The following is a 27424-nucleotide window of genomic DNA, read 5'->3' as shown; positions in this document are numbered from 1 at the left end:
GTTCGCGGTCAACACTGGACACCAATTCACCGTACTAGCTAAAACCACACACAGTTCTTCACTCACAATCTCAACGCGACCGCGAACACTACACAACGCACCGACCGCTCCTCACTAGTGCTACATTTATTGTTAGTTATTCATCGTTAGTAGTGTTTATACGAGTGCCTTAAAATGACTGTGAACAAGAATTCAACTACGACAAAGACCAAGAAAAAATCTTCGGTCTCTAATGCCGCTAGTTCTTCCAGTTCAACGACTGTAGCCAGCACCTCGAGCACTTCCAAGACCACAAAAACTTCAAAAGTCGTCGGTACGTCCAGCACGAAGACTGAAGTTGCCGGTACAGTTTCAAAATCATCTTCCGCGTCTAGTTTACAAATCTCAGATGTGTCACATCTTCCTGTTAATGCCCATGTAGTCACATACACCGTCACAGAATCTTTACCGACAGGTAGTGGCGAAAAAATTACAACTTACAAAGACACCGGCGCAACCTCTACCGAATACCGACACTTTGTTGCTCAAGACTCGTCTTCCAATATCGATCATTCCACAACCATTCAGCAAATCAGTTCCACACTTAACGAATCAACCTCAAACTTGTCACAAGCTTCGGGTTCCACGTACACAGTGACTGAACCCTTAGAAGAACTGAAACTCACATACAATAAAAATGATTCTGGTTGGAATGGAAAATTCATCATGGAACAACCAACAAGTAAGAAAGGAAAAAATCAATTAATTAAAAAAGACGGCGGCACAATTGTCGAGGAATCATCCACTAGTTCTTCACATCAAAGTAGTTCTTCCGTGCAAAAAAGTTCTTCCAGTTCCTACGTCATCGAAATTGTAGATGGCAAAGAGCGCATTGTTGATCAGAAGCACCACGAATCTGGCCATGCGACCTCTTCTAGTAATGACGAATTTTTATCAACCAGGAGCGGTACCAATATCACTCCAGAGGTGCACTATAAACAGAAGGCCAAGGACAGCTCAACAAAATATGACACTGCAGTTCCGGAGTTGCAACAGCCAAAAAGTCAAAGCTCAGAAGCCGTAAGAGAAATACACCAGGTAGGTGACCAGCACTCATCCACCGCTTATATTACTCATGACAAAAATACCCTTGATCACAACACAAGTAAGAGAATTACTGATAAAACCAATAAAAGAGACACCACGGTCCATTTTTTAGATTCAGAGCGAACCGACACTGACATAAGAAATATAAACAAATCTAAACATACCAAAACAGATTCCAGTAATTTCTATGGCGAAGATGTATCGTCGAAAACTCAACATTCCAGCAACACAGCTTCTACTTCTAAAACGTCAAAAGATTTAGGCAGTACCAGCACAATCACCACAACTACCACTTACTATGATTCCAAGGGTAACGTCATCAAAACTCTTACAGACGTTGATACTCAAAACATTCCTGGCAGTTCCTCAACAGTTACTTACAGGGATCAAACTAATAAATCCGATTACATTGACAAAAGGAAAACTCATTTAATTTCTGATAGCACTGATTTCAAAGGTTCCTCTGAAACTGTTATCATTGACGACAGTAAAATATTTCACGACAAAAGCCAAAAATTAACAGACGAAACCAGAAGAACTCAAACATCCGATTCTAAAAACTTCTATGGATCTGATGAACACGTAATAGATTCCACAACCAAAACCTACTATGTAGATGAAAATTACGTAGATACTCAAAAAATTCGTAATTCTCAGACGACCACTGATTCGAAGAACTTTTACGGACACGGCGTAGATTCGAAAAACACTATGGTTTCCAATGTATACGACACCAAGGCTGTGCAAAACACCATCGGCACCAAAGGCACCGTAATAAGAGATAGCACAATCGACTCGACTGACATTATTTACTCGAACGACCGAAATTATGGAAAGACCGGATGGAATGGACAATTCACTTATGAAAAACCGGCAGCGGGCAAACCATCAGTTCAACCCCAAACTCCGTCCAAAACAACACCAGCAGCTGGAAAACCAACAAATCAACCACGAACTCCATCCAGTACAACCCCAGCAGCTGGAAAACCAACAAACCAGCCTGAATCAATGCCCGCAGCTGGAAAACCCAGTCAACCAAGAAAATCCACAAGCCCTACGAGAAAACCACAACAACCTGGATACAAGGGTTCATCTCCTTCAGGAAGGGCACCATCTCCCGCCAGAAGTGATGTCACATCCTCTACATTCACCGTGCAAACAGACAGACCTCCATCACCAGCAAGAAGTGATGTTACATCTTCTACATACACAATCCCTTCGAAAAGAGGTCCATCTCCTTCGGGAAGTGACGTTTCATCGACCACTTATTACGTAGATGAAAACTACGTGGACACTTCTAAAATTCGCAACGCACAAACTACAACAGATTCAAGAAATTTCTATGGTCATTCCACAGATTCAAAAGGTACTGTTGTAAAAAATGTTTACGATACGAAAGCAGTGCAAAACACTATTAGTTCTAAAGGAACAATTTTAAAGGATGATATTATTGAATCAAAGGATGTTATCTATTCGTACGACAGAAACTACGGAAAAACTGGTTGGAACGGTGAATTCATATACGAAACACCTACCAAACCAAACAAACAAGAACCATACAAAACTCCAAAACGAGCTGATTCTCCTTCGAAATCATCCCCAGGTAAACCTGCAAGACAAGATTCTCCCTCTCGAAAAACATCTGGCCCTGATTCACCGACAAAAAAAGGTCCAAAATCGGAATCTCCTTCTAAAAAATCTGAAAGACCAGAGTCACCATCAAGAACAGGAAGGAAACCCACCCAAAATGTGCAAGAATTCCTTCTGACCGAAATAAATGAAAATATTACTCAGACCATGGACGGATATCCCAAAAGACCTCAAAGTCCAACTAGAAAAACTACAGGTCCGCTGGATAAATCACACCCTTCTCGTCCTTTAGACAAAACCGGCCGAGATGTTAGCACATTTGAGGCTACTTCGTTGATTGAAAATGTTAGTTCCACCACTGATTCAAAAACTTCTGTTTTCAAAGGATCCACCACATACGAAGACAATGTTATAACTGAAACCATAACAATCCTAGATTCGTCTGGAAAACCAATCAGCACAGAAACCAGAGTTGTTAGGGAACCATCTAAACCTAGCGACGTTACTACAAGTGAAGTGTTTCGAAGTGATGTCAGAGATTCAAAAACCAACATTACGAAAGATTCTAAAACAATTATCGATGAAACCATAATTGTTGACGGTCGTTCAGGACCAAGACCACGACAACCTACAGATAAATATCCTGTCACTGACTCACGTACAGTTGTCGAAACATTTGAATCCGTCACTAATTTAAAGGATTCAAAGACCTCCGTTACGAAGGATTCGCAGACGTTCGTCGATAATCAGAGCTCTGTAGAACATTACACAGTAACTGACAGTTATGATAGTGCCAAACCAAAGGGACCAAAAGACGGCAAATATCCAATCAGTGACAGACCTAAAGGACTAGATGACAAAGGTCCAAGAAAACTAGGAGAGAGCCCCGAAAGAAGAGGACCCAAGGGCCCTAAGGGTCCCGATGATCAAGAACCAAAGCGAGGTCCACGTGGTCCCGGTGATAAGGAACCGTATACTTCTCCAGACAGACGAGGTCCAAAAGGTCCCGATGATAAAGAACCAAGTCGGCCAGACAGAAGGGGTCCAAGGGGACCTGACGATAAAGAACCAGATTGGCCAGACAGAAGGGGCCCCAGAGGACCTGACGATAAAGAACCACATTGGCCCGACAGAAGGGGCCCTAAAGGCCCTGACGATAAAGAACCACATTGGCCTGACAGGAAAGGACCAAGGGGACCTGATGATAAATATCCAGTTACGGATTCTCGCACTGTTATTGAAAGTTATGAGTCCGTAACCAATTTATCTGATTCGAAAACAACTGTAATAAAAGATTCACAGACATTTGTGGATAATCAAAAATCTGTAGAACATTATACCATCACCGATAGTTACGACAGTGCCAAACCTAAGGGACCAAAGGATTTAAAGCAACCAATTGAAGATTGGCCTAATAGAAGGGGCCCTGATGATAGGAAACCAGGTCCAAAAAGGCCCGATGATAAAACGCCAAGAGATGGAAAGGGACCCAGAGGACCTGATGACAAGGAACCAGACGACAGAAAAGGTCCAAAAGGTCCTGACGGAAAGGAACCAAAGAGACCTGGCGATAAGGAACCAAAAAGACCTGGCGATAAGGAACCAAGAAGACCTGGCGACAAAGAACCTAAGGGACCAAGAGATGTGACCACGGTGGACAACTACGAGATCAACGAGAGTTTTACCGATGTCAAAACCAGCGTCATAAAGGACTCGAAGACGTTTGTGGACGAAAAAACAGTTGTGGACAATTTTTATATCACTGATGTAAAAGATGTAACGGACACTACCGTCAACAGGATAACCGACATCCGAGACGTGAAAGACACCACGGTTAATAAATTCACCGATATTAGAAATGTTGATGTTGTGGACAGATACGATAAAACAGTAATTAACGAGAACATACTCGACGTAAAAGAAATTGTAAGTGATTTAGTATGATTATTTATTAGTTATTGATTAATTCCCGCCCCAATTTTAGAACGAAGTCGAAGACATTACTAACATCAAAAGGGTTACTGACAACAAGGTGATTAATATTGTGAAAACCATCAAAGAGCCTGCCCCCGAAAGGCACTACAAACCGCCAGAGAAGGAACAATGCATCTGCGAACTGTGCACTTGTGGGTGAGTAAATTTTGATTTTTTTATTTTGGCTTTCGCTGGTATATTTAGCACCCATTGAAAATCTAAATACGTAAATATTGATGTGTTTACAACTGTCGTATCCATTTTTTATTCGACAGAGTTTTTTAGTGACACTGTAATATCTGTATTGATCATTTAAAGGCGCGTTTATATTATTATCCTGTCTGTCACTGTCGAAACAATTTGCCCTGTTTTATTTAAACGGTGAGGTAATTTTTTCTAAAAAAAAACTACAAGGGGAAACGGATGTTTGAAATTGTTGACTATAAATAAATATTGCAAAGTTCAATGACAAACATTTTAGTTCTACTTCTTAAAATCACCGGCCTCTGGATACTGAATAACAAAAAAATTTAATGAATTTTGCGGTCTACTTCTACTAATGATATGAATAGAATATTAATTTATTAATCTTTGAAAACAAAAAATATTGTTTTTTTATTGTGGGTTCTATTTGGAAACAAATTTGACTTGAGTTATTTCATTTATAAATTTATCACTAAATGTGTTATCTGTAATTGGAGGTGTAAATCATAACTGATAACTAAACAGTGGAACTACTAAAAATGTTGGTATGTATACAAAAATATATTCACAGTGTGTCTAAATTCCCTACTTTTGGATCAGATGTGCTGAATCTGAGATGTAGAGTGACCATGTGTGCTTTGCGACCAATTTCAGAATAATTGAGCATGTTTAATCTCGTGTAAAACTTTCTCTTATCAAATTCATAATAATGTTAATAAGTTTCCTCAATTGCACAGACATTTTCTATTAATAGAACGTAAACTTTACACGGATTCATTTCCCTTCAAGACAATTTCGAACCAATTTCTATGAAACCGTACCAGTCTGGGTTACATAATGTTGTCGAGAGCTGACGCCGATGACATCATCCACAGATATATTTGCCAATTTAGTATGCATTAAACAAGAAACCTGTTTGCCTCCTTATGGCCGGCTTGTACACCAACAGCGAGCAACATTACGGTTTTTTCAACTCGTCGTTCCATATTACACTGCTATTACTTGGCTCACGGGAAAGTATCAGTTTTTTTAAAGACATTCACTGGGCTCACAATGTTATTGTTTTGTGTTTTCCCAGATCAAATGATATTTTGTATGGCCATTTGCTCTAATTAATTTTGTGGCGTGTGGTGGGCTCAACATTTTTACTTTACTTAAATTGTTATAAAATGCTATACGTGTAGACTTTTTTATCACATTATGTCAGTGTACAACATGTCGATAACACATTCAAAATATATTATTAAGCAATTATAGGTTTGCGTTTAACAACTCAGACGGTCATTAACAATTGTAGACTTATTTAATTTACGAAAAAATTTCACAGTCGTATTCCTCTGCGAATTATTTTTAATTTATTATCACGTACAGATGACACATAAAAAACCGTTGCTTCAAAACTATTTCGTAAAAGGAACTGACCAATTAACATGTGTAATAAAAAGTTCAATAACTCCAGGATTATCAATTCTAATATCTAATGTCAGTGTGCGAAATAAATGCGACACAATAAAAGATGTATTTAAAAAAAAAATCATCATCCAAAACAAAACAAAACAACACAAAGCTTTGAGTTTCTAAACGATGTTCCACGTCATCGTTAAAAAATATTTTGGATGCATTTTCAATTGCGGCATAGTGAAACGTCAATCTGTGTCGACAACAATATCGAATCCGATAAAATGGGTCACCGAATTGAAAAGAAACAGTGTTTTTACCGACAAATTGAATTATTTTAGACCGCGCTTCACGACGAGGATCTACGCCTGGCTGATCTTGGTGCTGGGGATCTTAATTATCTTGTTGTGTAACTAGTTTTAAATTCTATAAAATCGCCCACACTTCAAGCAAACACCGCTTTTGTCCCCGGCCTGGTGTTGTTGCATTGAAACCGATGAAAATTGTTATTTCATACGCGGTTTTGTCGTCGTGTTTACATGCTGCAAGGGGCCTCGTGGTGCATATATAAACTATAATTCGCGAACTATTCATACATCACAATAAAAACGACATTCATGTGTGTCGTGTCCAATTTTACGGACTGTTAACTAAATTCACTTGTAAGGTCAGTGTCATGTGGCCTGTTTTTGATTAAACGGGTCAAATGACGATCTATTTATGTAGTACGTGCCACGAATTTAGAAGCGAAACCTTTTTGAAGAACTAAATTGTTTTTGCATCCGCTTTTGTGCGCTCATATTTAGCGAAACATGCATAATTTTTAAAGTAAATTATCATAACATCAACACTAAGTCGCACACGTAAATTATGGAATGTTTCGGGGTCACACAAACATACTGACGAAAGCAACTAGTAACGGACGAAATGCAAATTCTTTTGGCAGCGGAATAATTACTATTGAAATAGTCGAGAATCCGACAATGATTTTGTATAACAATTGCCATTCTCAATTTAAGAACAGATATGAGTTCCACTTTCTCCATTATGCAACTCATTCTTTATCAGGTGCGAACGAACCGACTGAAGACGGCTATTCTTGTCTCCGTCCGTTTTGCCACAACATCAAATCTTAACGCAATTCTAATTATCATTATCGTCATTAAGTCACCGCTCGTAATTCCTATTGAAAAAGCCGTGCAATCTCTTATTCGTAACACCCATATCTAGGCCATTGAAATTATATGCGGACGAAGTTTTTTAAAGAAACAAAAAATCCTCACACACTTTCATCTTTTTCCTTCTTTAACCGGCCAAGGCGAGGTAAACATTAGTTTTAAAAATCCTGGCCATACTTGTCTGGGTACCGCAAAGGACGCGGGCTCAACAACGCTGAGGTCACCGCCAGACTTTACCATATAAAGATGCCGGTTTGTCCGGCCTGTTTTTTGATAAATGCTGTTTTTACGTGGTGGAGATGACGAAATATGGCTTTTGTGCCGATTTCACCCACGACGAGACACACAACCTGGCCGACAAGTGTTTTTAAAGGAAGGAACCGTGGGATGAATGTCAGAAAAGAATTAAACACAAGAAAACAGGAACAAAAATATATATATGTAACAACACAGCTCCAAAGGATTTCCAATTACATTCAGGTTCGGTTAAAGGAGAATTGATGTGGGAATAATGTGGGAAGATTGAAATGAGATCCAAAAATACTACTTGTTTAATTTGTTCAAGATACAATAATGACTTGATTAAAGCTGCCATACTGACACATAATAATATGAACATTACCAAGAACAATGTTGACGAGACAATGCAATTTATGGTTTTTTAAAAGTCTTACTACATGCATATTTATGTGACTAATAATGATCAGTAAATCCGCAAAGCAATGACTAACAACGAGATCAAATATAAATAAGCATGTGTCATTTAGAATTGAAAACAAATAATTCTTATAAAAATAGAATAGATTTATGTTTTAAGAGACAATTAAATTTTTTTTACAGTAATGATAAATTAATTAAAATTAAAACTAATTTATTATTATTTAATATTTATAAAGTTGAATTTGTAGTTAAATATTAAAGAAATTTATTTAAATAAATTTTAATAATTTTGGGAGAATTAGGAGGACAAACAAATATCAAATATTTGTATTATATTTAAGAATTCGTTAATTAAACATTTTAAAAGTTATTTACCATGCATACCATTATGTGGTTGAAGATGATCAGTAAAACCGCAAAGCAGTGAATTTCTCATTTATAATTAAAAACAAATTATTTAAAAAAATAATTTTATTTGTTATGTCTACATAATATTAAATACATATTTTCTTTGACAATTAATTAATAAAATATTTTCAATTTTTATTTATGTATTCAATATAAATAGTGTTTTTTTTAAATTTTCTATTAATTAATTAATTTTGTATTTGTATATTTAAAATTTTACATATTAAAAAAATAATATTTTTTAAGAAATTAAGCTATAAAACGTCAAGTTAAATTTAAATATTTATGTCATATTTAATAATTCATTTTATTTAATCTTCAAACATGTTAAAATTCTTTTTAATTACTTATTGGATTTAAATATTTATTTGTTTAATATTCTATTGTTTTAATATTTATAAAATTTTGTATTTCTAATTCATAATTTAAAATATTTTAATCTTAATTAAATTGAACTATAAAAGGACCAACAAAATTAATATTATTATGTTATATTATGTTTAATAATTCATAAATAATATTTGATTAATAAAGCTCTTTTTAATTATTTATTTAATTTAAATATATATTTTTTATTATTCTATTATTATAATATTTATAGAATTAATTTTGATTTCTAGTTCATAATTAAAAAAGAAATTTAAATAATTTTAATTTTATTTATATTATATTTAATGATTAATTAACATCGTTTCCAAATATGCTAAAAGTTTTATTACAATACATAATTATGTATTTCTTATTTACCACAAATTATTTTTTTGTAAAATTTAATATCTTTGTTTAACAATAATTATGTAGCAACCAAAATTTTTATTTATTTTATTCGATTTCAATAATTTAATTTGCCATAATTTGTGGTTAGATTTTTTAGATTAATTTTTTATTTATATTTCATAGTTAAATATATTTTTTTCAGTAATTTAAAAAAATTTTAAAAGTTTTTAGGGAAATTAAGCTATAAAATGATTTAAAATTTATATATTTATACATATTTTTTAATAAAATATGAATAATGAAAATAATTTAAATATATAAAAATAAATAAATATTTTTATTTTTTAAAATTAATACGTCTTCCTAATTGTTTATAATAATTAATAAAAAATAAAATAAATAAATTGTCTAATGAATATGATTATAAAAGGATTTTGAGACATTCTAATATCTATAAATATTGAAAGAACACATTTGTGCATTTATTGATGATTGATATAGAATAAAATTCTGCATCGAATGTAAAAGTAAACATCAAACACTCTATTTAATGTTTTGAAATACTATTTTAGTGGTTCATAATAAAAGATTTTTTTGTTAATTTGTATAACTAGGATGAATTTTTCAACATTAGTCATTCTGTGTGAAAAAATGGAAAACGATTTAAAATATTAATATAATGGAGTTTGAGTAATTTGAAAAAAAAACAACCGGAAGTGACATCATGTTTAAAGTATTTTAAGTAAGTAGATAATAGGTAACTACATCCAATGAATCTGTTGGACGAATCCCCTGTATAGTGTAGCATAGTATACTACAGTGAAGATAGTCAATATTTGATAAAAAACTTATCTGGCACAAGGTCACGATGTTTATTCGGATTATAATATATAATATATAATTTTGTTTTCTCTTCACAAATTTCCAGCTAATAATAATCTTGATGCATCTACCTATCATATCACAGTTTTCTTCAGAAGAAACGAAATAACAATAACAATTTAGAATTACCGAGGACATCCAAATATTATGTTGACCTTCGTTTGTATACAAACAGACGAAACGAAGATTTATTCCTTTTTAGTTAACAGTGAAATTATAATGTTTTTGAAACATCTTAGCACCACGTGTAAATCGTTGAAAATTACAATCGCTGGATCAGACGCAATTAAAAAAGAATAACGCTCATTCAATTCTAATGAATCCCGTTCCGCCCACAAGAACACAATTGATATCAAGATTCGTCTATTAGATAATTGCATTCCCAGTTATTTTCTGCGTTCTGAGGTCATATTATTTTATGTTGTTCACCATCAATTCAACCAATGTGGCGATTGTTTTTTTCCGGAAATTGTCATTTCGGGTTTAAATATAGACGTGACATTTTGAAACGGGGACAATTTAATTTTTGTGCTCGGCAAAAACCTGTCGCACATCGTAAAATCAACAGATTAATCCTATAAAAAACCTTGCTTCCCCATCCTTTGATCGGTTTGCCAATTATAAACGCATGCTACTTAATCTTGGCTAATTTAGAAAGTTCTTAATTTATTCAGCAGTGTTTCAATTAGGATAGGTTGACTTAAAGTGGTCAACACACTCTCGCAATGTGACACTGTTTATTGTTTGTTAGCTGGTTAGTTAGTTAAGAAGAAATCACGCAATTAAACTGACATCAGCGTTATAAATTCAGCAACAAAACAACGGTAGTCAGACAATTTAAAATACTTATCTTAAAATGCAACGAATTTAGCGTACGTACATAAGTTCGATAAGGTTATCGAAAGACAAATATGACTCACGAATCTGCATAAAAACACATAACTAATTATTAAAAACAATGAAGGAATTGGCCACCCAAATTAGTGTCTAATTGGGGTTTATGAAAGTAATCATCGTTTATTGTGGGCAACATACAAAACTCTATTATTCAAACGAGAAAATGAGAATGAGAAAGTCATGAGATTATAAAACATTAAGGAAAAATAACTGTTAAATTATTGTTTGAAGGTGGATAATTTTTGCAACCTTGTTCAGTCATTAAAACAATTATAGAATATTACTCAACACAGAACAATTTATGTTTTAAGTAAACGATTTATTAATTTTTTAATATTAATCAATAATTAGTACACAGCAGACAGTTAGGTCCTAACAAACGGTGACCGAAACACAACAAATTTTAAAAATAACCAACTAACTCATTATTTTTTAATTAATGTATGTTTTACTTTAAATAATTAGTTGTTTAACATACAATTTGCGATTTAATGGAAAATCGCGTCATTTCTGCTTATAGAAATACTCCCTATCGATTATAACTTGCCTTTTTTTTACAAATAGGACGCTCTTTGATAAATTGGCTGTTTATCTTACAATTGTAATTATCTACTTCGGTGTTATGTGTAATTAAATTACACAAGATAACTATTAATGTTATAATTTAAATATTGTGAACTATATTTGGAGGTAATTAAAATTCACCTCCAAAACTTTTGTTTTAGAGTCATAAACATTAGATCAGCACTTTTATTAACAAGTCCTAATGAAATTACTTAGTCTAAATTATGATTACTTATGTGGTTGGTAACTTTACCTTAATTTAAAAGTTAGAATTGACCCTTGGAGTGATGACGTAATTGTTCAAAGAATAAATATAATTTATAATTGCATAAATAATTATTTATAAAGTTATTTTACATTACCATAAAATAAAAAATAGGAAATGAGTAAGTTCATTCAAACAATGTTACCATCGCCACGTCCTACCACAATATCCCTTTAATAATAACTGAGAAGCTACATTAAAAACAGAACAGATTTCCACATAAGGTAGAGGAAAACTCAAAAAACTTTTTGTATCAGGTTGTTAGTGTTGGAGAATATTTACGTAAAGGGAAGAAACCAACAAAAAAAGAAATAATGGTATGTCTGAAATTAACCATAAAATATGCGGTTTTAGTGTGAAATAAGAAGTAAAATATATTGATGAAGGTGTATTCTGTGTGGTACATTTTCTCTCAAAAGATGACTATCAGTACAATTATGGGAAAGACGTAACAGTAATAAGCTAATTAATTCATATGTTTTGGAATTTCATTTTCGATAAAAGTGATGAAATAATAACATTTTGAAACGTTGATAATTTTGTCGTATTTTTACAGAATTAAGACGACTGCCCACTTTAGTTTATTTAACAGGTGCTACTTTTTGGGGACAATTAGATTTAATTTTTAATTAATCCCAAACATTTTATGCCATCTTATTAGATCATTACTTAATTCTAATCAAACCATTTATTCTAAATTATGATGACTTATTTGGCAACTTACTTACCTTCATTGTAATTATTCACAGAATCGCCATAACTTAGAATTAAATACATGCTTGTTTATGAAGCAATTTTCGATAAACTTAAAACATAAAATGGGAGATGAATTTATTAAACCACTGCATCGAAACACCATCGGTAGACTGCCGACTTGATCACCGCTTATCACTCCTTATCAAAATAATGCTCAATTGTTATTGAAACCACCATATCCTGGTGATTATCTTGTATCTATAAACGTAAAAAAATGTGTTTATTTTTACAAAACGAACATATTTTAGACAAAACTGCAGTTTTAAAACTTGTTGATTAGTAATATCAGTGGCAATACCAAAAATGTCATTTTAATTCCATTAATTAGGTGACCTCAGACCATCTATAAACGACAAATTTTGATGTTGCGTGGAGTTTCATCTATGCGAAGGCCAGTCCTGTTCCGATTAAAATTTAGCTTAATTAAGAGCGGTTTTTTTTATTCCAGTTTTGATATATACAAAAAGTGCTATTAACGTGTTTATAAAGTGGCAAAAGCAAGGATAAATTTTAATGTTAACTGGATATTGTTGTGTTTATAATATCTTTTTAATTGTACGAATTTCTCAGAATTTGGCAAAAAACCTTGGTGATCTGTTTGCATGTTTATGCATTCGATCATAAATTTGTGGCATAATCATACATAACAAGTACATACACGTGTATGTATTGTGTGACTGAATTCAAACCATCTTCCACAAAGAATCTGTAACAATTTGTCGTCTTAATATTATTTATTTTATATGTGTGTGTTTAAAACGGTATTCATCTCTGTGTTAAATTTATCTCAAAATATATTATATTAAACCCTCTAGTTTGATTATCAGAATTATTTATTTTTGTATTTACATTTAAAACTGGAGTTGTGTTTTAAAGGAAACAAAAACAGTTTATATTATTTTTAATAATATTTATAATATGTTTCAAATACTAGTTTACGAAATAAGTTCATTGATTTCACAAAGGTGGGTGTGGCAATTGCCATTTTTTATAATTTTTAAGTGTAAAATTCCTCATATGCTCGTTGATTTTTCATAGCGTTTTATGGCGGCGATCATAAATATATTACCATGGCAGAGTTTTACACTTGCCTTGCACCTACTCCCCTTCAGTGTCGGCCCACAGCATAACAACCTACTTGATCGTTCCACACCCACAATATATGATACAAATGAATCACAAATCCCATATATTTCCTATCTCGATTGTTCGTTTTCCATGTCTTTCGAAACGAGGCGGCAAGTACCGAGAAAACAATTGCAAGGACGAGGACACCTAACGGACCGCAATTACCTTACAAGAGGGAAATCAATGTAATGATTACTCTGGAATATTAAAAATACGATGACGTAATTTGTTGTTTAGTTATACATTTGAAATTTAGACTTGGAGACACGACAATTCAATTTAAAGTGACAACTGGCGAGGGGTAATTAATGCAGGCGATAAATTTTAATCGTTGCATGCGAGCAGAAATTTAAATTGACTCGTGGCTGAGGTTTATGATAACTTGGTACGAAGCACATTCGCCCATTCCACATTCACAATAGCGTTATTTACGTGGTGGCTAGTCTTGCCAAGTGACTCTGAGGTCAATGTAATAATTGCAATTCGTTACAGTAACTATCATTTCTAAAAAAAACTCTATCGGAAAATCTCTGTGAGGAAAGTTATTAATCCAATTTTATGGGTCGTTCGTAAATTAACTGACAAAGTAGATAGCATAGCAGATGTTTGATTTTGTAGCTAATTTCTGCTATACTGAAAACTGTGTTATTATCATACTGTTAAACGCAATAAATAAGGGGAATACAGTATGGCCCACATAAGATAGAAACACTCCCTTAACCAATTTACTTAGAAATACACAATAGATTCAATAAAAATTCTATGTTTCCTACATCTTTCTATCATCCTACTTATAAAGTTTTATCAAGAATAAATAATATATAATATGCACCAATTTTGAAATACAAATTAAACGATGGGTATTCCACATTTGATTATATCGTTATTTTATTGAAAGTTTAAGAACAAAATAAATTCACTAAAAATATTAAGTACTAAGTCCCTAGTAATTATTATAAATTAACAATAAAATTATTTAACACTAAGTAAATCATTCAGTAAAAATAGTTATTTTTTATATATTTAACAGGAATAAATGTTAAATAAACGATTTAATTTTGTATTAGACTAATAAATAATTAGCATAATTATTGGACAAATTTTTTCTTTTCAAGCTAGAAAGTCGCCCTCCATCCATAACATGGCTACAAATAGATATATATTCTTTTAAATGTGGATAATGATATTCTCCTTTTATCCATGGATTTATCTTTAGGGAAATTGTTGATCCATTCTTTGAACATTACAGTCTTGAACTCATTAAAAAATCTAATAACCTATTTATTAATTTTCCCCAGTAAATATATATTAATACTAAAATTATTTAAATCAATGTAAAATTAATAAACATTCAGTAAAATTATTTTTTATATAAAAACCATTTAGTTCATATAAATTTTAATTAAACGATTTAATTCAGTATTAGGTTAATAAAAAAAAATAATTATTGGACAAACTTTTCAAGCTAGAAGGTCGTCCTCAACAACTTTTTCATTGAATTTAAATAACTTCATGAGAAGTAGTTGTGTACTTCAGTTTTCTAGCCATATCCATACCGTGGCTACAAACATATATTTTTTAATGGTGGTTAATGACACTCTCCTTTTATCCATTGATTTGTCTTAAGTGATGCTGGTGGCCCATTCTTGGAACATTACACTCTTAAACTCTGAAAACCTATTTTTTAATTTTTATTAATATTATAAACTAACAGTAAAATTATTTGACACTATTTACAAATTATAAACATAAAATATGTATAATTTATTAATATAAAATTTATTTTGATGTATATGGTAACTAAATTATTTAGTTCATTATTAAACTAAAAAAAAAATAAGCATAATTATTGGTCAAATTTTTCCTTTTCAAGTTAAAATATTGTTCTGGACAACTTTTTCATTGAAATCATTTGACTTCAGGAGGAGTATACTTCCTGAGGGATGACAATGGTCCATACCTTAAACATTATATAGACTTAAACTCATTTAAAATATCTAAAAACCTATTTATTTTTTTGTCAAACTTGAACTGTTTATTTTAGATATGGCTTGAGGAGATATCAAAAAATTAGATCTAATTTCTGTTTTTTTCAATTTTCTTCTATTATCTTGCTTCCTGATGGAAGTTCAAATGAGTTTCATTTCATTTTATTGAGTACCAAGACAATGTTTCTTTGCTTTCGCTTAATTGTAATTTTTCAGAATATAAGGACTATTCCCCTTTCATTCTCTAAAGCTGTTCTACTTTTTTGTACGTTCTTTTGGGAAGAATCTTATCAAAAGTTCTTTTCATGTCTTTATTAGCATGATTTTTTATTTTTAAAATGTAACCTGGAAGTTGTTATTTTTGTGGTGTAGAATTTAAAATATTCCTGTGCTCATTTGAAGGAGCAACTAATAAATTACATTACATGTTAAAATTAAGAAACTTTTTCATTATCTTTATTACCAAATTACCCTTTTTAGTGGAAAACTTTGTTTTCATAAAAAGTGAGTCTTTTATTATTTTTTGAAAACTGTTTTTATCCCATACATAGAGTTTGTCGATTAAAATCGAATAATAAATAAAAACACTGAATGTGGTGATCTAAAACTGATTAATAATGACATTGAATTCGTCAGATTAAACTTATCCAACGAATGTTTTGAAATTATTTAATCAGAAAAGTGTCTCTAAATTTTTAAAATCGATACACCTGTTGAATGTTTATGAACATTTTTAAATTTTAATTTTATATTGAAATAATTCTTGTGGACTTGTGGTATAATGACTAATTATATTTTTCCTGTACTGATTAAATAAACCAAACACGTTTCCTGAAACCGACTACAAGCCTGGCCATCTATGGTTTCTCCTTGACCTCCCAATATTCTAGTAAATAGAGCATAGTTGAAATATTACAGTATACAAACAACACACACGCACATTAGACATTATCAAAAACTATACATATGACATACGAATAACAAAAATTTTTATTAACCTCATAAATTAAATTTATTGCATAAATCACAAACAGCAATTGAAAAATAACTGCACATACAAACCGCAGTTTTCTCTACATTTAAAAGAAAAATGTGATTGTGTCCCAAATTTTAATACTGACACTTCCAACACAACTAAAAGTTTGATCAATAATCTAAAAATAAACCGTAAAAGTAATAAATTATTTTAAGCTACTGGTGATATTTGCCTTAAACCGACCCTTTCTTGAGCGCACCCTCAGAAAAACTCGGGACTCACAGTCTCGTACTCTTTGAATTAATAATTAAGGTTAATTATTGAAATCCAGTGCGAATCATACTGTGTTCAAATGAACGAATTAAACAAATCGTGTTTTGCAACTAACACGCCAACGATAATAGTGTTCATTATCGGATGTTAAACATTCCATGTCTGGAAATGTTTTTAAGCAAAAATAAAACAATGTTTGTTTTAGTTATGATCGAACGCGATCGTGAAATGTGTCACAAAACGAAATCCGTACCAAACAAAAGCAATTACCGGTTAAATTATGTGAGGTTGCAAAGGTGAACTGGTCAAGACGGTGCCAGGGACGTTTCACATCCCGCAACAAGTATTGGTTCAGTCCACCCTCGACCCGGCTAAAAATACCGGTCACGAATTGTCTGTTACGAATTTGATAACCGCTTTTGATAATCTTAACAAATTGATTAGGCGCGTGCGATGATATCGCCCCGCCGTGCCGCATTGGATTGGGCGTTTTGTAGGGCAGTGTGTCAGTTCGAACCACCCCCTTGTACGTCGCGACGCTCCCGCTTCAGTACGTCCCGCGACGTTACTCGACGTCGAGCGTCGTCTCCTATTGTTGCGGTGTTTTTGAATGGACCCATTAAAATGTGACATGTGCCCATTAATCGTATAATCGAATTCGAGTGTGTCCTATTAGTCAAGGCTTTTTGTCTTTTCTTTATGTTATCGTAAAATTTATCGACAACTTTAATTTATGTATTGGTTACGACACTTAAATAAAAGTGCCTTAAGAAAAATTAGCAATACTATTAAGAGGTAAGAAAATTAATATTAAAATACAACTGTTGAAATTACTGCTGAAAAACAAGACACATGACAGATGTGAAGCTGTGAAATTTCTCACAATGGGATTCAGGTTAATCGTATTATTCACTGCCGGAACAAATCTTATTATTATATTACATGAATTTCGTATACAATACCTACATGTATTATTTATTTTTATTATATGCAAAATAAAAATATTTAAATATTAAATTGGATTATATTATAAAGCTTAGTAAATGTGATTGAGAAATTAATTCGTTTTCAACTTTTCTTTCTTATTAATTAATTCACAAGTGTTTTGCTTTAATTTACGTCTTATTGGATAATGAAAAACTAATTATGAGTTATTAAATCTGAACATAATTAATTGTACTATTGTATTATATATCATGTATTTATAAAAGATAAAATTTAATAATGCAAGAAAAAGTGAAAATTACTTCGTCAATATTTTGTGTTCTATATAGAATTTATATATTCAAATGGTTTGACAAAGTATGTTTTGAATTAAAATGTTTAATGTACCTATTCGATTTCGATTTTCACTGAAACTGACATTTCCTGGAATTTATTTTCAATACGATAGTAATTATTCATGTTCAATATACCTTATTATTTTACACTTGCTGAAATAATCTATATTTCTATAATTTAACATTGATTATTCGATTTTAATTATATTTTTTTCTTTATTCCAGTCGTCACAGTTGTCCACATAACCCTGAAGACTACAACGACCATCTTCATCCCGAAGGACCGTGGACCGGCAAACCCAAGGATGAATATAACGCGACACGTGGCGAACGAGCTCCGATCAAGAAACCGCAAGACAATCTTCACCCTGAAGGTGAATTCGAGAAAAGAAAACCTGAACCCTGGCAACCTGGTAAGAAATAATAGTCCAATTTAAAAAAAATGGTTGCCAATTTTATTGATCCATAGGCGAAAGAGCTCCAGTAAAGAAACCCCAAGACAATCTTAGACCCGAGGGTGACTTCGAAAAACGTACCCCAGAGAAATGGCAACCGGGTAAGTGAATTACACGGCAATTTTATTGTTTATCTTCTAAATAAACTATTAATCTAGGCGAAAGGCCAACACCGAAAAAGCCTCAGGACAATTTGCATCCCGAAGGTGATTTCGAAAGATACAAGCCGGAGGAATGGAAACCAGCTGAGAGGCCAAAGCAGAAACGCCCAGAAGACAACCTTCGTCCGGAAGGAGATTTCGAACGACCCGAGAAGCCGGGATACAGGCCTGGTGAAAGGCCACAGCAGAAAAAACCGGAAGATAATCTCAGACCGGAAGGTGACTTTGAAAAGCGCACTCCAGAGAAATGGCGCCCCGGCGAGAGACCCGAAGCCAAAAAGCCTCAAGATAATCTCAGACCGGAGGGTGACTTTGAACGTCCCGAAAAACCTGGATGGCAACCTGGGGACCGCCCGAAACAGAAGAGACCGGAAGATAATCTCAGACCAGAAGGTGATTTTGAACGACCTGAAAGACCCGGCTACCAACCTGCAGAACGTCCCAAGCAAAAAAGACCCGAGGACAATCTCAGGCCTGAAGGAGACTTCGAACGTCCGGAAAAACCTGGATACCAACCTGGAGAACGTCCCAAGCAGAAAAGACCGGAAGACAATCTTAGGCCTGAAGGTGATTTTGAACGCCCTGAAAGACCTGGATATCAACCTGCGGAACGTCCCAAGCAGAAGAGGCCGGAAGACAATCTTAGGCCTGAAGGTGATTTTGAACGTCCTGAAAGACCTGGTTACCAACCTGCAGAACGTCCGAAGCAGAAGAGGCCTGAAGATAATCTCAGACCCGAGGGTGATTTTGAGCGGCCTGAGAAACCAGGATTTAGGCCAGCCGAACGTCCAAAGCAGAAAAAGCCGGAGGACAATCTTAGACCTGAAGGTGAGTTCGAGAGACCTGAAAAACCAGGATATCAACCAGCTGAAAGACCAAAACAAAAGAAGCCCCAGGACAATTTACGGCCGGAAGGAGATTTTGAGGTTCCCGAGCCCGATAGATGGGAACCTGCCGAGAGGCCAGTTCAGAAACGTCCCAGGGACAATATAACCACAGGAGGCGAATTTATAGGTATGCTTATCTATAGTTAATAGTTGTTTTTACTTATTACTGATTCAATGTTCACAATATCACAAAAGAATTGTAAATAGTAAATATTTATGTGTTATAGATTCCAATGTCTTTGAATCGCAATAGTGATGTAAAACTTATAAATCTGATAAGATAAGATAATAGTAATTGAATTTTTTGAATTCATGTTTGTTTGTTGTTGTGGTAAAATAACATAGTATGCACAGTATATTATAAAACAATTTTTGAAAATATTTTTTAGATGAAACCACTACCAGAACTGACTTCACCGGCGAATTAGTCCGGCGACCAAGTCCTGTACGCAGAAACACTTTCACCAAGGTAGAGGGAGAATTTATCTCGGACACCACCAGTAAAACTGAGTTCGTCGACTACAGCACTACCGTAGAACGCACCCATATCACCAAGCGAAAAGATAACCTCACCGTAGAAGGGGATATGACATTCGACACTACCACAGAGATTTACAAAAACTTCGATACGACAGATCTTCGTGAAACTGTAGTTAGACACAAAGATAACCTCAGACCAGAGGGACCGTTTGAAGGAACTCCCAAGTCTAGAGAAGATTATGTGCCTAAACTCACTGAAAGACCAACTCCCAAGAAACCCAAGGACAATCTTAAACCTGAAGGTGAATTTGAAAAACGTACTCCTGAGAAATGGTCTCCTGGTGAAAGACCGAAACAAGTCAAACCTGAGGACAATTTACGTCCTGAAGGAGATTTCGAACGTCCAGAAAAACCGAAATACAGACCAGGTGAGAGGCCACAACAGAAACGTCCCGAAGATAATTTGAGACCAGAAGGTGACTTTGAAAAGCGTACACCTGAGAAATGGTCACCAGCTGAAAGACCGAAACAAATAAGGCCTGAAGATAATCTTCGTCCAGAGGGTGATTTTGAAAGACCCGAAAAACCAAGATACAAACCAGCTGATCGTCCTGAACAAGTGCGCCCAGAAGATAATTTAAGACCTGAAGGCGATTTTGAAAGACCTGAAAAACCCAAATATAGACCGGCAGAAAGACCACAGCAAAAACGACCAGAGGATAATCTTCGTCCTGAAGGTGATTTCGAAAGGCCTGAAAAACCAGGTTACCAACCAGCTGAAAGACCGAAACAGAAAAAACCTGAAGACAATCTTAGACCAGAAGGTGAATTTGAAAAACGTACTCCAGAAAAATGGTCTCCTGGCGAAAGACCAAAACAAATTAGACCTGAAGACAACCTCCGTCCAGAGGGTGACTTCGAAAGGCCAGAAAGACCAGAGTATAGGCCTGCTGAAAGACCACAACAAAGACGGCCAGAAGATAACCTCAAACCAGAAGGTGAATTTGAAAGGCCAACTCCAACAAAGATTGGACCAGCTGAAAGAAGAACACCTATTAAACATGACGACAACTTGCGACCAGAAGGTGATTTTGAACGACCAGATAAACCAAAGTTCAGACCTGCAGAAAGACCGCAACCGAAGAAACCAGAAGATAATCTTCGTCCAGAAGGTGACTTTGAAAGACGTAAACCAGAAGAATGGCAACCTGCCGAAAGGCCAAAACAAAAGAAACCTGAGGACAATCTTAGACCTGAAGGCGACTTTGAAAAACGGACACCAGAAAAGTGGTCTCCGGCGGAAAGGCCTAAACAGGTTAGACCAGAAGATAATCTCCGTCCTGAAGGTGATTTTGAAAGACCTGAGAAACCTAAGTACAGACCTGGCGAAAGACCACAGCAAAGACGTCCTGAAGATAATTTGAGACCTGAAGGTGATTTTGAAAGACCAACTCCTACTAAAATAGGCCCCGCAGAGAGAAGGACACCTATTAAGCATGATGATAATCTAAGGCCCGAAGGTGACTTTGAACGTCCAGAAAAACCGAAATTCCAACCTGCAGAAAGACCTAAGCAAAAGAAACCAGAAGATAATCTTCGCCCTGAGGGCGATTTTGAAAAACGTACACCTGAGGAATGGCAACCTGCTGAAAGGCCTAAACAAAAAAGACCTGAAGACAATCTCAGACCAGAGGGTGACTTTGAGAGACCAACTCCAACTAAAGTGGGACCAGCTGAAAGAAGAACTCCAATCAAACATGACGATAATTTGCGGCCTGAAGGTGACTTTGAAAGACCTGAAAGACCCAAATACAGACCAGGTGAAAGACCACAACAAAAGAGACCAGAAGACAATCTACGTCCAGAGGGTGACTTTGAAAAACGCAGACCTGAAGAATGGCAACCAGCTGAAAGGCCACAGCAGAAGAAACCAGAAGACAATCTTCGCCCCGAGGGTGATTTTGAAAAACGTAGACCTGAGGAGTGGCAACCTGCTGAAAGGCCTAAACAGAAAAGACCTGAAGACAATCTCAGACCAGAGGGTGACTTTGAGAGACCAACTCCAACTAAAGTGGGACCAGCTGAAAGAAGAACTCCAATCAAACACGATGACAATTTACGCCCAGAAGGTGATTTCGAAAGACCAGAAAAACCAAAGTTCAGACCTGCAGAAAGACCACAACCCAAAAAACCAGAAGATAATCTTCGCCCAGAAGGTGACTTTGAAAAACGCAAACCAGAAGAATGGCAACCTGCTGAAAGACCAAAACAAAAACGTCCTGAAGATAATCTTAGACCTGAAGGTGACTTTGAAAGGCCATCACCTACAAAAGTTGGTCCAGCTGAAAGAAGAAGTCCCATTAAACATGGTGATAATCTCCGCCCAGAAGGAGACTTTGAAAGACCCGAGAAACCAAGATATCAACCAGCAGAAAGGCCACAACAAAAACGTCCTGAAGATAATCTTAGACCTGAAGGTGATTTCGAAAGGCCAACTCCAACAAAGGTGGGTCCGGCTGAAAGAAGAACTCCAATCAAACACGATGATAATTTACGACCAGAAGGTGATTTCGAAAGACCGGAGAAACCAAAGTTCAGACCTGCAGAAAGACCACAACCAAAGAAACCAGAAGATAATCTTCGCCCAGAAGGAGACTTTGAAAAACGCAAACCAGAAGAATGGCAACCTGCAGAAAGACCAAAACAAAAACGTCCTGAAGATAATCTTCGCCCAGAAGGTGACTTTGAAAAACGTAAACCAGATGAATGGCAACCTGCTGAAAGACCAAAACAAAAACGTCCTGAAGATAATCTTAGACCTGAAGGTGACTTCGAAAGACCAAGTCCTACCAAAATTGGTCCAGCTGAAAGAAGGTCTCCAATTAAGCATGGCGACAACTTACGTCCCGAGGGTGATTTTGAGAGGCCTGAGAAACCGAAATATCAACCTGCAGAAAGGCCACAACAAAAACGTCCTGAGGATAATCTCAGACCAGAAGGTGATTTTGAAAGACCAAGTCCAACCAAGGTGGGACCAGCAGAAAGGAGGACTCCAATTAAACATGATGACAATCTTCGCCCTGAAGGTGATTTTGAAAGACCAGAAAGGCCCAGATATCAACCTGGAGAGAGACCACAACAAAAACGCCCAGAGGATAATCTCCGCCCCGAGGGTGATTTCGAAAGGCCAACTCCAACTAAGGTGGGACCTGCTGAGAGAAGAACTCCAATTAAACATGATGATAATCTCAGGCCCGAAGGTGACTTCGAACGTCCAGAGAGACCGAAATTCCATCCTGCAGAGAGACCCAAACAAAAACGTCCAGAGGATAATCTTAGACCCGAAGGAGAATTTGAGAGACCCACTCCTACTAAAGTTGGCCCAGCTGAAAGAAGAACTCCAATTAAACATAACGACAATCTCCGTCCAGAAGGTGACTTTGAACGCCCAGAAAAACCTAAATTCCAACCCGGTGAAAGACCCCTACAGAAACGTCCCGAGGATAATTTGCGCCCAGAGGGTGATTTTGAAAGACCCACACCAACAAAGGTCGGGCCTGCTGAAAGAAGAACACCAATCAAACACGATGACAATCTTCGCCCAGAAGGCACCTTCGAACGTCCAGAGAAACCCAAATTCCAACCAGCAGAGAGACCAAAACAAAAGAAACCCGAGGATAATCTCAAACCAGAAGGTGAATTCGAAAGGCCAGAAATTATTGAAGTTGGACCTTGCGAACTTCGTAAGCCTATTAAACATGATGATAATCTCAAACCCGAAGGAAAAATGGAGGTTATCAGAAAAGACGATTACAAGGTTGTACGTGGTGAACGTGTCGATGTCGTGAGAAGAGAAGATAATCTTCGTATGGAAGGTGAATGGGATATAACTAGAAGAGATGACTACAAGAATGTCACTGTGGTCGATAGAGCTGAGGTTATTAAACGTGAGGATAACCTGAAAATGGAGGGTGAATGGGATATCCGCCGTAGAGACGACTTTAAGAAAGTTACGGTTGTTGATAGAGCTGAAGTTATAAAACGCGATGATAATTTACGTATGGAAGGTGAATTCACAGATGTTCGTACAAGAGACGATTTCAAGGTAGTTAGAGGAGATCGTGCTGAAGTCATCATCCGTGAAGATAATCTTAGGATGGAAGGTGAAATCAACGAATACAGAAAACGAGACGACTTCGTTACTAGAACAGAAAGAACCGAAGTCATTAGACACGAAGATAATTTGAAATTAGAAGGTGACTTTGAAAGACCTACACCCACAAGAGTTGGACCTGCCGAACGCAGGAGACCAATTAAACATGATGATAACCTACATCCGGAAGGTGATTTCGATCGTCCTGAGAAACCTGGTTATCAACCAGCTGAGAGACCTACTCAGAAGAAACCTAAAGATAATCTTAAACCTGAAGGTGACTTTGAAAGGCCCACTCCATCGAAGGTTGGACCTGGAGAACGCAGAACGCCTATTCGACATAACGATAATCTTAGACCAGAGGGTGATTTTGAAAGACCAGAAAAGCCTGGATTCCAGCCAGCTGAAAGACCGACGCCCAAAAAACCTAAGGACAACCTTAAACCAGAGGGTGACTTTGATAGGCCAACTCCAAGTAAAATCGGTCCTGGCGAAAGAAGAACACCAATTCGTCATCCCGATAATTTACATCCAGAAGGAGACTTTGAAAGGCCGGAGAAATCTGGATACAGACCCGCTGAAAGACCAACTCCGAAGAAACCTCAAGATAATTTGCACCCAGAAGGTGATTTCGAAAGACCAACACCAAGTAAAATCGGCCCCGGTGAAAGGAGAAGTCCAATTCGTCACCCTGACAATCTACACCCTGAAGGAGACTTCGAAAGGCCCACTCCCAGTAAGGTCGGTCCAGGAGAAAGAAGAACTCCAATTCGCCACAATGACAATTTGCGTCCTGAAGGATCGTTCGATCGTCCTGAGAAATCACCATATCAACCAGGTGAAAGACCAACACCCAAGAAACCACAAGATAATTTGCGCCCAGAAGGCGATTTTGAAACTCCCACTAAACCTAAGTATGGTCCTGGAGAGAGAGCCGAGATTGTCAAGCATCCAGATAATCTTAGACCCGAGGGAGACTTCACTGGCACGCCAAAGAGCAGAGACGATTTTAAACCAACACGCGGCGAAAGAGCTCCTGTTAGAAAACCTCAAGATAATCTCAAAATTACTGGCGAATTCCAGGATACCACTGTTGCTAAATCTCAATATACAGTTGTTCGTGGAGAGAGGGCCGAGATTAAGAAACACGAAGATCATCTGAAGGTTGGAACTGGTCGTATGGAGACTGTTACTACCACTAAGGAAACCTTTGAAAAGACTCCAAAGAAGGAGGGTCCCGTCACACCATCTGGACGTACAGTTGTCAACAGACGTCGTCATATGGAGTCCCATATTACACTGGGCGATGATACTACAAACATGCAAACCACCAACCAAACCAACTACAAAACATTCACAAGAAAAGTTGATAGGAGACAAGAAGTGGTTGACAACAAAGATGTTAAAATTGTGGATAAAAAGATCATTGATAACAAAGATGTTAAAGTTATTGAGAAAAGGCAAAATGTTGTTGAACAGAAGGATGTTACCAATGTTGTTAATAATAGAGATATGAAGAGCCAACAATCTACCAATGTCACCACCGATAGAAAAACTTTGGCCGATGGCACTGTAGTTGTGACAACAAGGAAAGTAACGACAACCAGACATGGCACTGAGAATGTCACGGGAGGTACTCAGCAAGTCGTAAATGGAACGAACGAGGTCCACAGGTCTTCATCACAAACTCATGTTCATCAAAACCAGCAACATATTGAAAATCGCAATGTAGTCAACCGCAATCAGCATATCCACAAAGAAGTTGTAACTGGTTCAAACCAAATTCAAAAATCCTCGTCTCAAACACACGTTACGAATCAAACTACGAATGTGGTCCACAATAACATTGTTCACACCAATGTGAACAAACAACATACAGAAAAACATGTTTCACAGGCAAATCATCACAGAAAGAGCGTGTTATCATCCGAAGAAATCAACAACCAGATTTTACACCGCAAAGGTTTGCATACTTCAACTGAAGCGTTACACGCCACAAGTTCTGCAGCTTTGGACATGAGAAAGTCCATTTGTAACTTGCACGATCAAGGAAGAACTGTAACAAATACAGAAAGACACAGTCTGAGCTCTATGCACAGATCCAATCTGGAGTCTAATGCGACCAACAGACGTAGCTTACAGAACACAACTACCTACCAAGTTGTCGACAGACCCCAGAAAATTGTGCGTAGAGACAATCTCTCAGTCGGAGGACACTTCTATGGACAATCGGAGGCAAAATCATACGGTGAATTTACTAAACAGCAAAACATACAGCGTGTCGAGAGAGTGACTAGAAGATCCAACGTTTCGAATATCACACTAGGTGACAGTAATGTACACGTAGTGACATCATATAAAAAGGAGTATGCTCCAAGAAATGTCGGTCCTTGCCCAGCTACATACGTGGACGTCCCCAAAGGTCCGTTTGTGCACACCAGGGACACCAAGTCTCACAAGTTCTACAAACCCGTGACAACTAAAATAAATTAGTTAGTTTTTCATTTCATTTCATAATTTAAAGACTGTTTAATCTAACATTCTAACATTGTGATATTATAATATTGTTTATTGTTATTCATTAATAATTTTAATATGTATTATTTTTCGGACGGTAGAGGCAATAAAATTGCAAAATATATTAAAAGCTTACGGTACGGGTTTTATATACATATATATTTTTATTTTTGCTTTGAATCTTTTATTTTTGTAAGTGAATCCGCTTACTATTGCTTGTATTGAACGTATAAAACCCAAATAAATTTATAATTTAGTATTTTATTTTATTTATTTACTGTTTTCCTTTTTTGTGTTGTATTTGAGTGTTCCAACTCCAAGTCTCATTTATAATGTAAATGAAAATTTGTGGAGTATCATACTTTTGTTCATGAAGGCACCTTCAGATAAGTCGTCTTATATGAAGTGGGTGTAAAGGGAAATGTAAATAAAACGTGAATAAACTATTATTTTGTACTCAAGTATTTTATTCAGTAGTTAGAGAATTAACATTTCTCCTCTTTGAGACTAATTTCAAATTTTCCTCATGTTGTATATGAAAGGGAAA

At 35.7% G+C, this 27424-nt stretch overlaps 1 protein-coding gene across 4 annotated transcripts; it reads left to right on the top strand.

Annotated features, from left to right (window-relative positions):
- Positions 1-66: 66 nt before the first annotated feature.
- LOC109597965 (titin) lies at positions 67-27333 on the top strand. 4 transcript variants are annotated; one of them, XM_049961692.1, is made up of 7 exons: positions 67-4602; positions 4661-4806; positions 18450-18637; positions 18694-18780; positions 18838-19854; positions 20117-22510; positions 22685-27333. In XM_049961692.1, exons 1-7 carry the CDS (start codon positions 175-177, stop codon positions 26851-26853), a joined length of 12429 nt encoding a protein of 4142 aa, XP_049817649.1. In that variant the 5' UTR covers positions 67-174; the 3' UTR covers positions 26854-27333. The 4 variants fall into 4 exon arrangements, with proteins under 4 accessions (XP_049817649.1, XP_019869315.2, XP_049817650.1 ...); XM_049961693.1 differs by having other exon boundaries at positions 68-4602; positions 20117-22336; positions 22772-27333; XM_049961694.1 differs by having other exon boundaries at positions 69-4602; positions 20117-21118; positions 22511-27333.
- Positions 27334-27424: the final 91 nt, after the last annotated feature.

The sequence above is a fragment of the Aethina tumida genome, chromosome 1, assembly GCF_024364675.1.
Source record: "Aethina tumida isolate Nest 87 chromosome 1, icAetTumi1.1, whole genome shotgun sequence".
NCBI classification, from domain to species: domain Eukaryota; kingdom Metazoa; phylum Arthropoda; class Insecta; order Coleoptera; family Nitidulidae; genus Aethina; species Aethina tumida.
The sequence above is the reverse complement of the archived record's forward strand: the minus strand, read 5'-3'. Positions and strand labels throughout refer to the sequence as shown.

Bases quoted from the DNA above. Each gene is read 5' to 3' on its own strand.
- LOC109597965 (XM_020013756.2), top strand. From the start codon at position 175: ATGACTGTGAACAAGAATTCAACTACGACAAAGACCAAGAAAAAATCT. The intron at 4,807-18,449 runs GTGAGTAAATTT...TCTTTATTCCAG, and splicing joins TGCGAACTGTGCACTTGTGG to TCGTCACAGTTGTCCACATA. The intron at 19,855-20,116 runs GTATGCTTATCT...AATATTTTTTAG, and splicing joins CACAGGAGGCGAATTTATAG to ATGAAACCACTACCAGAACT.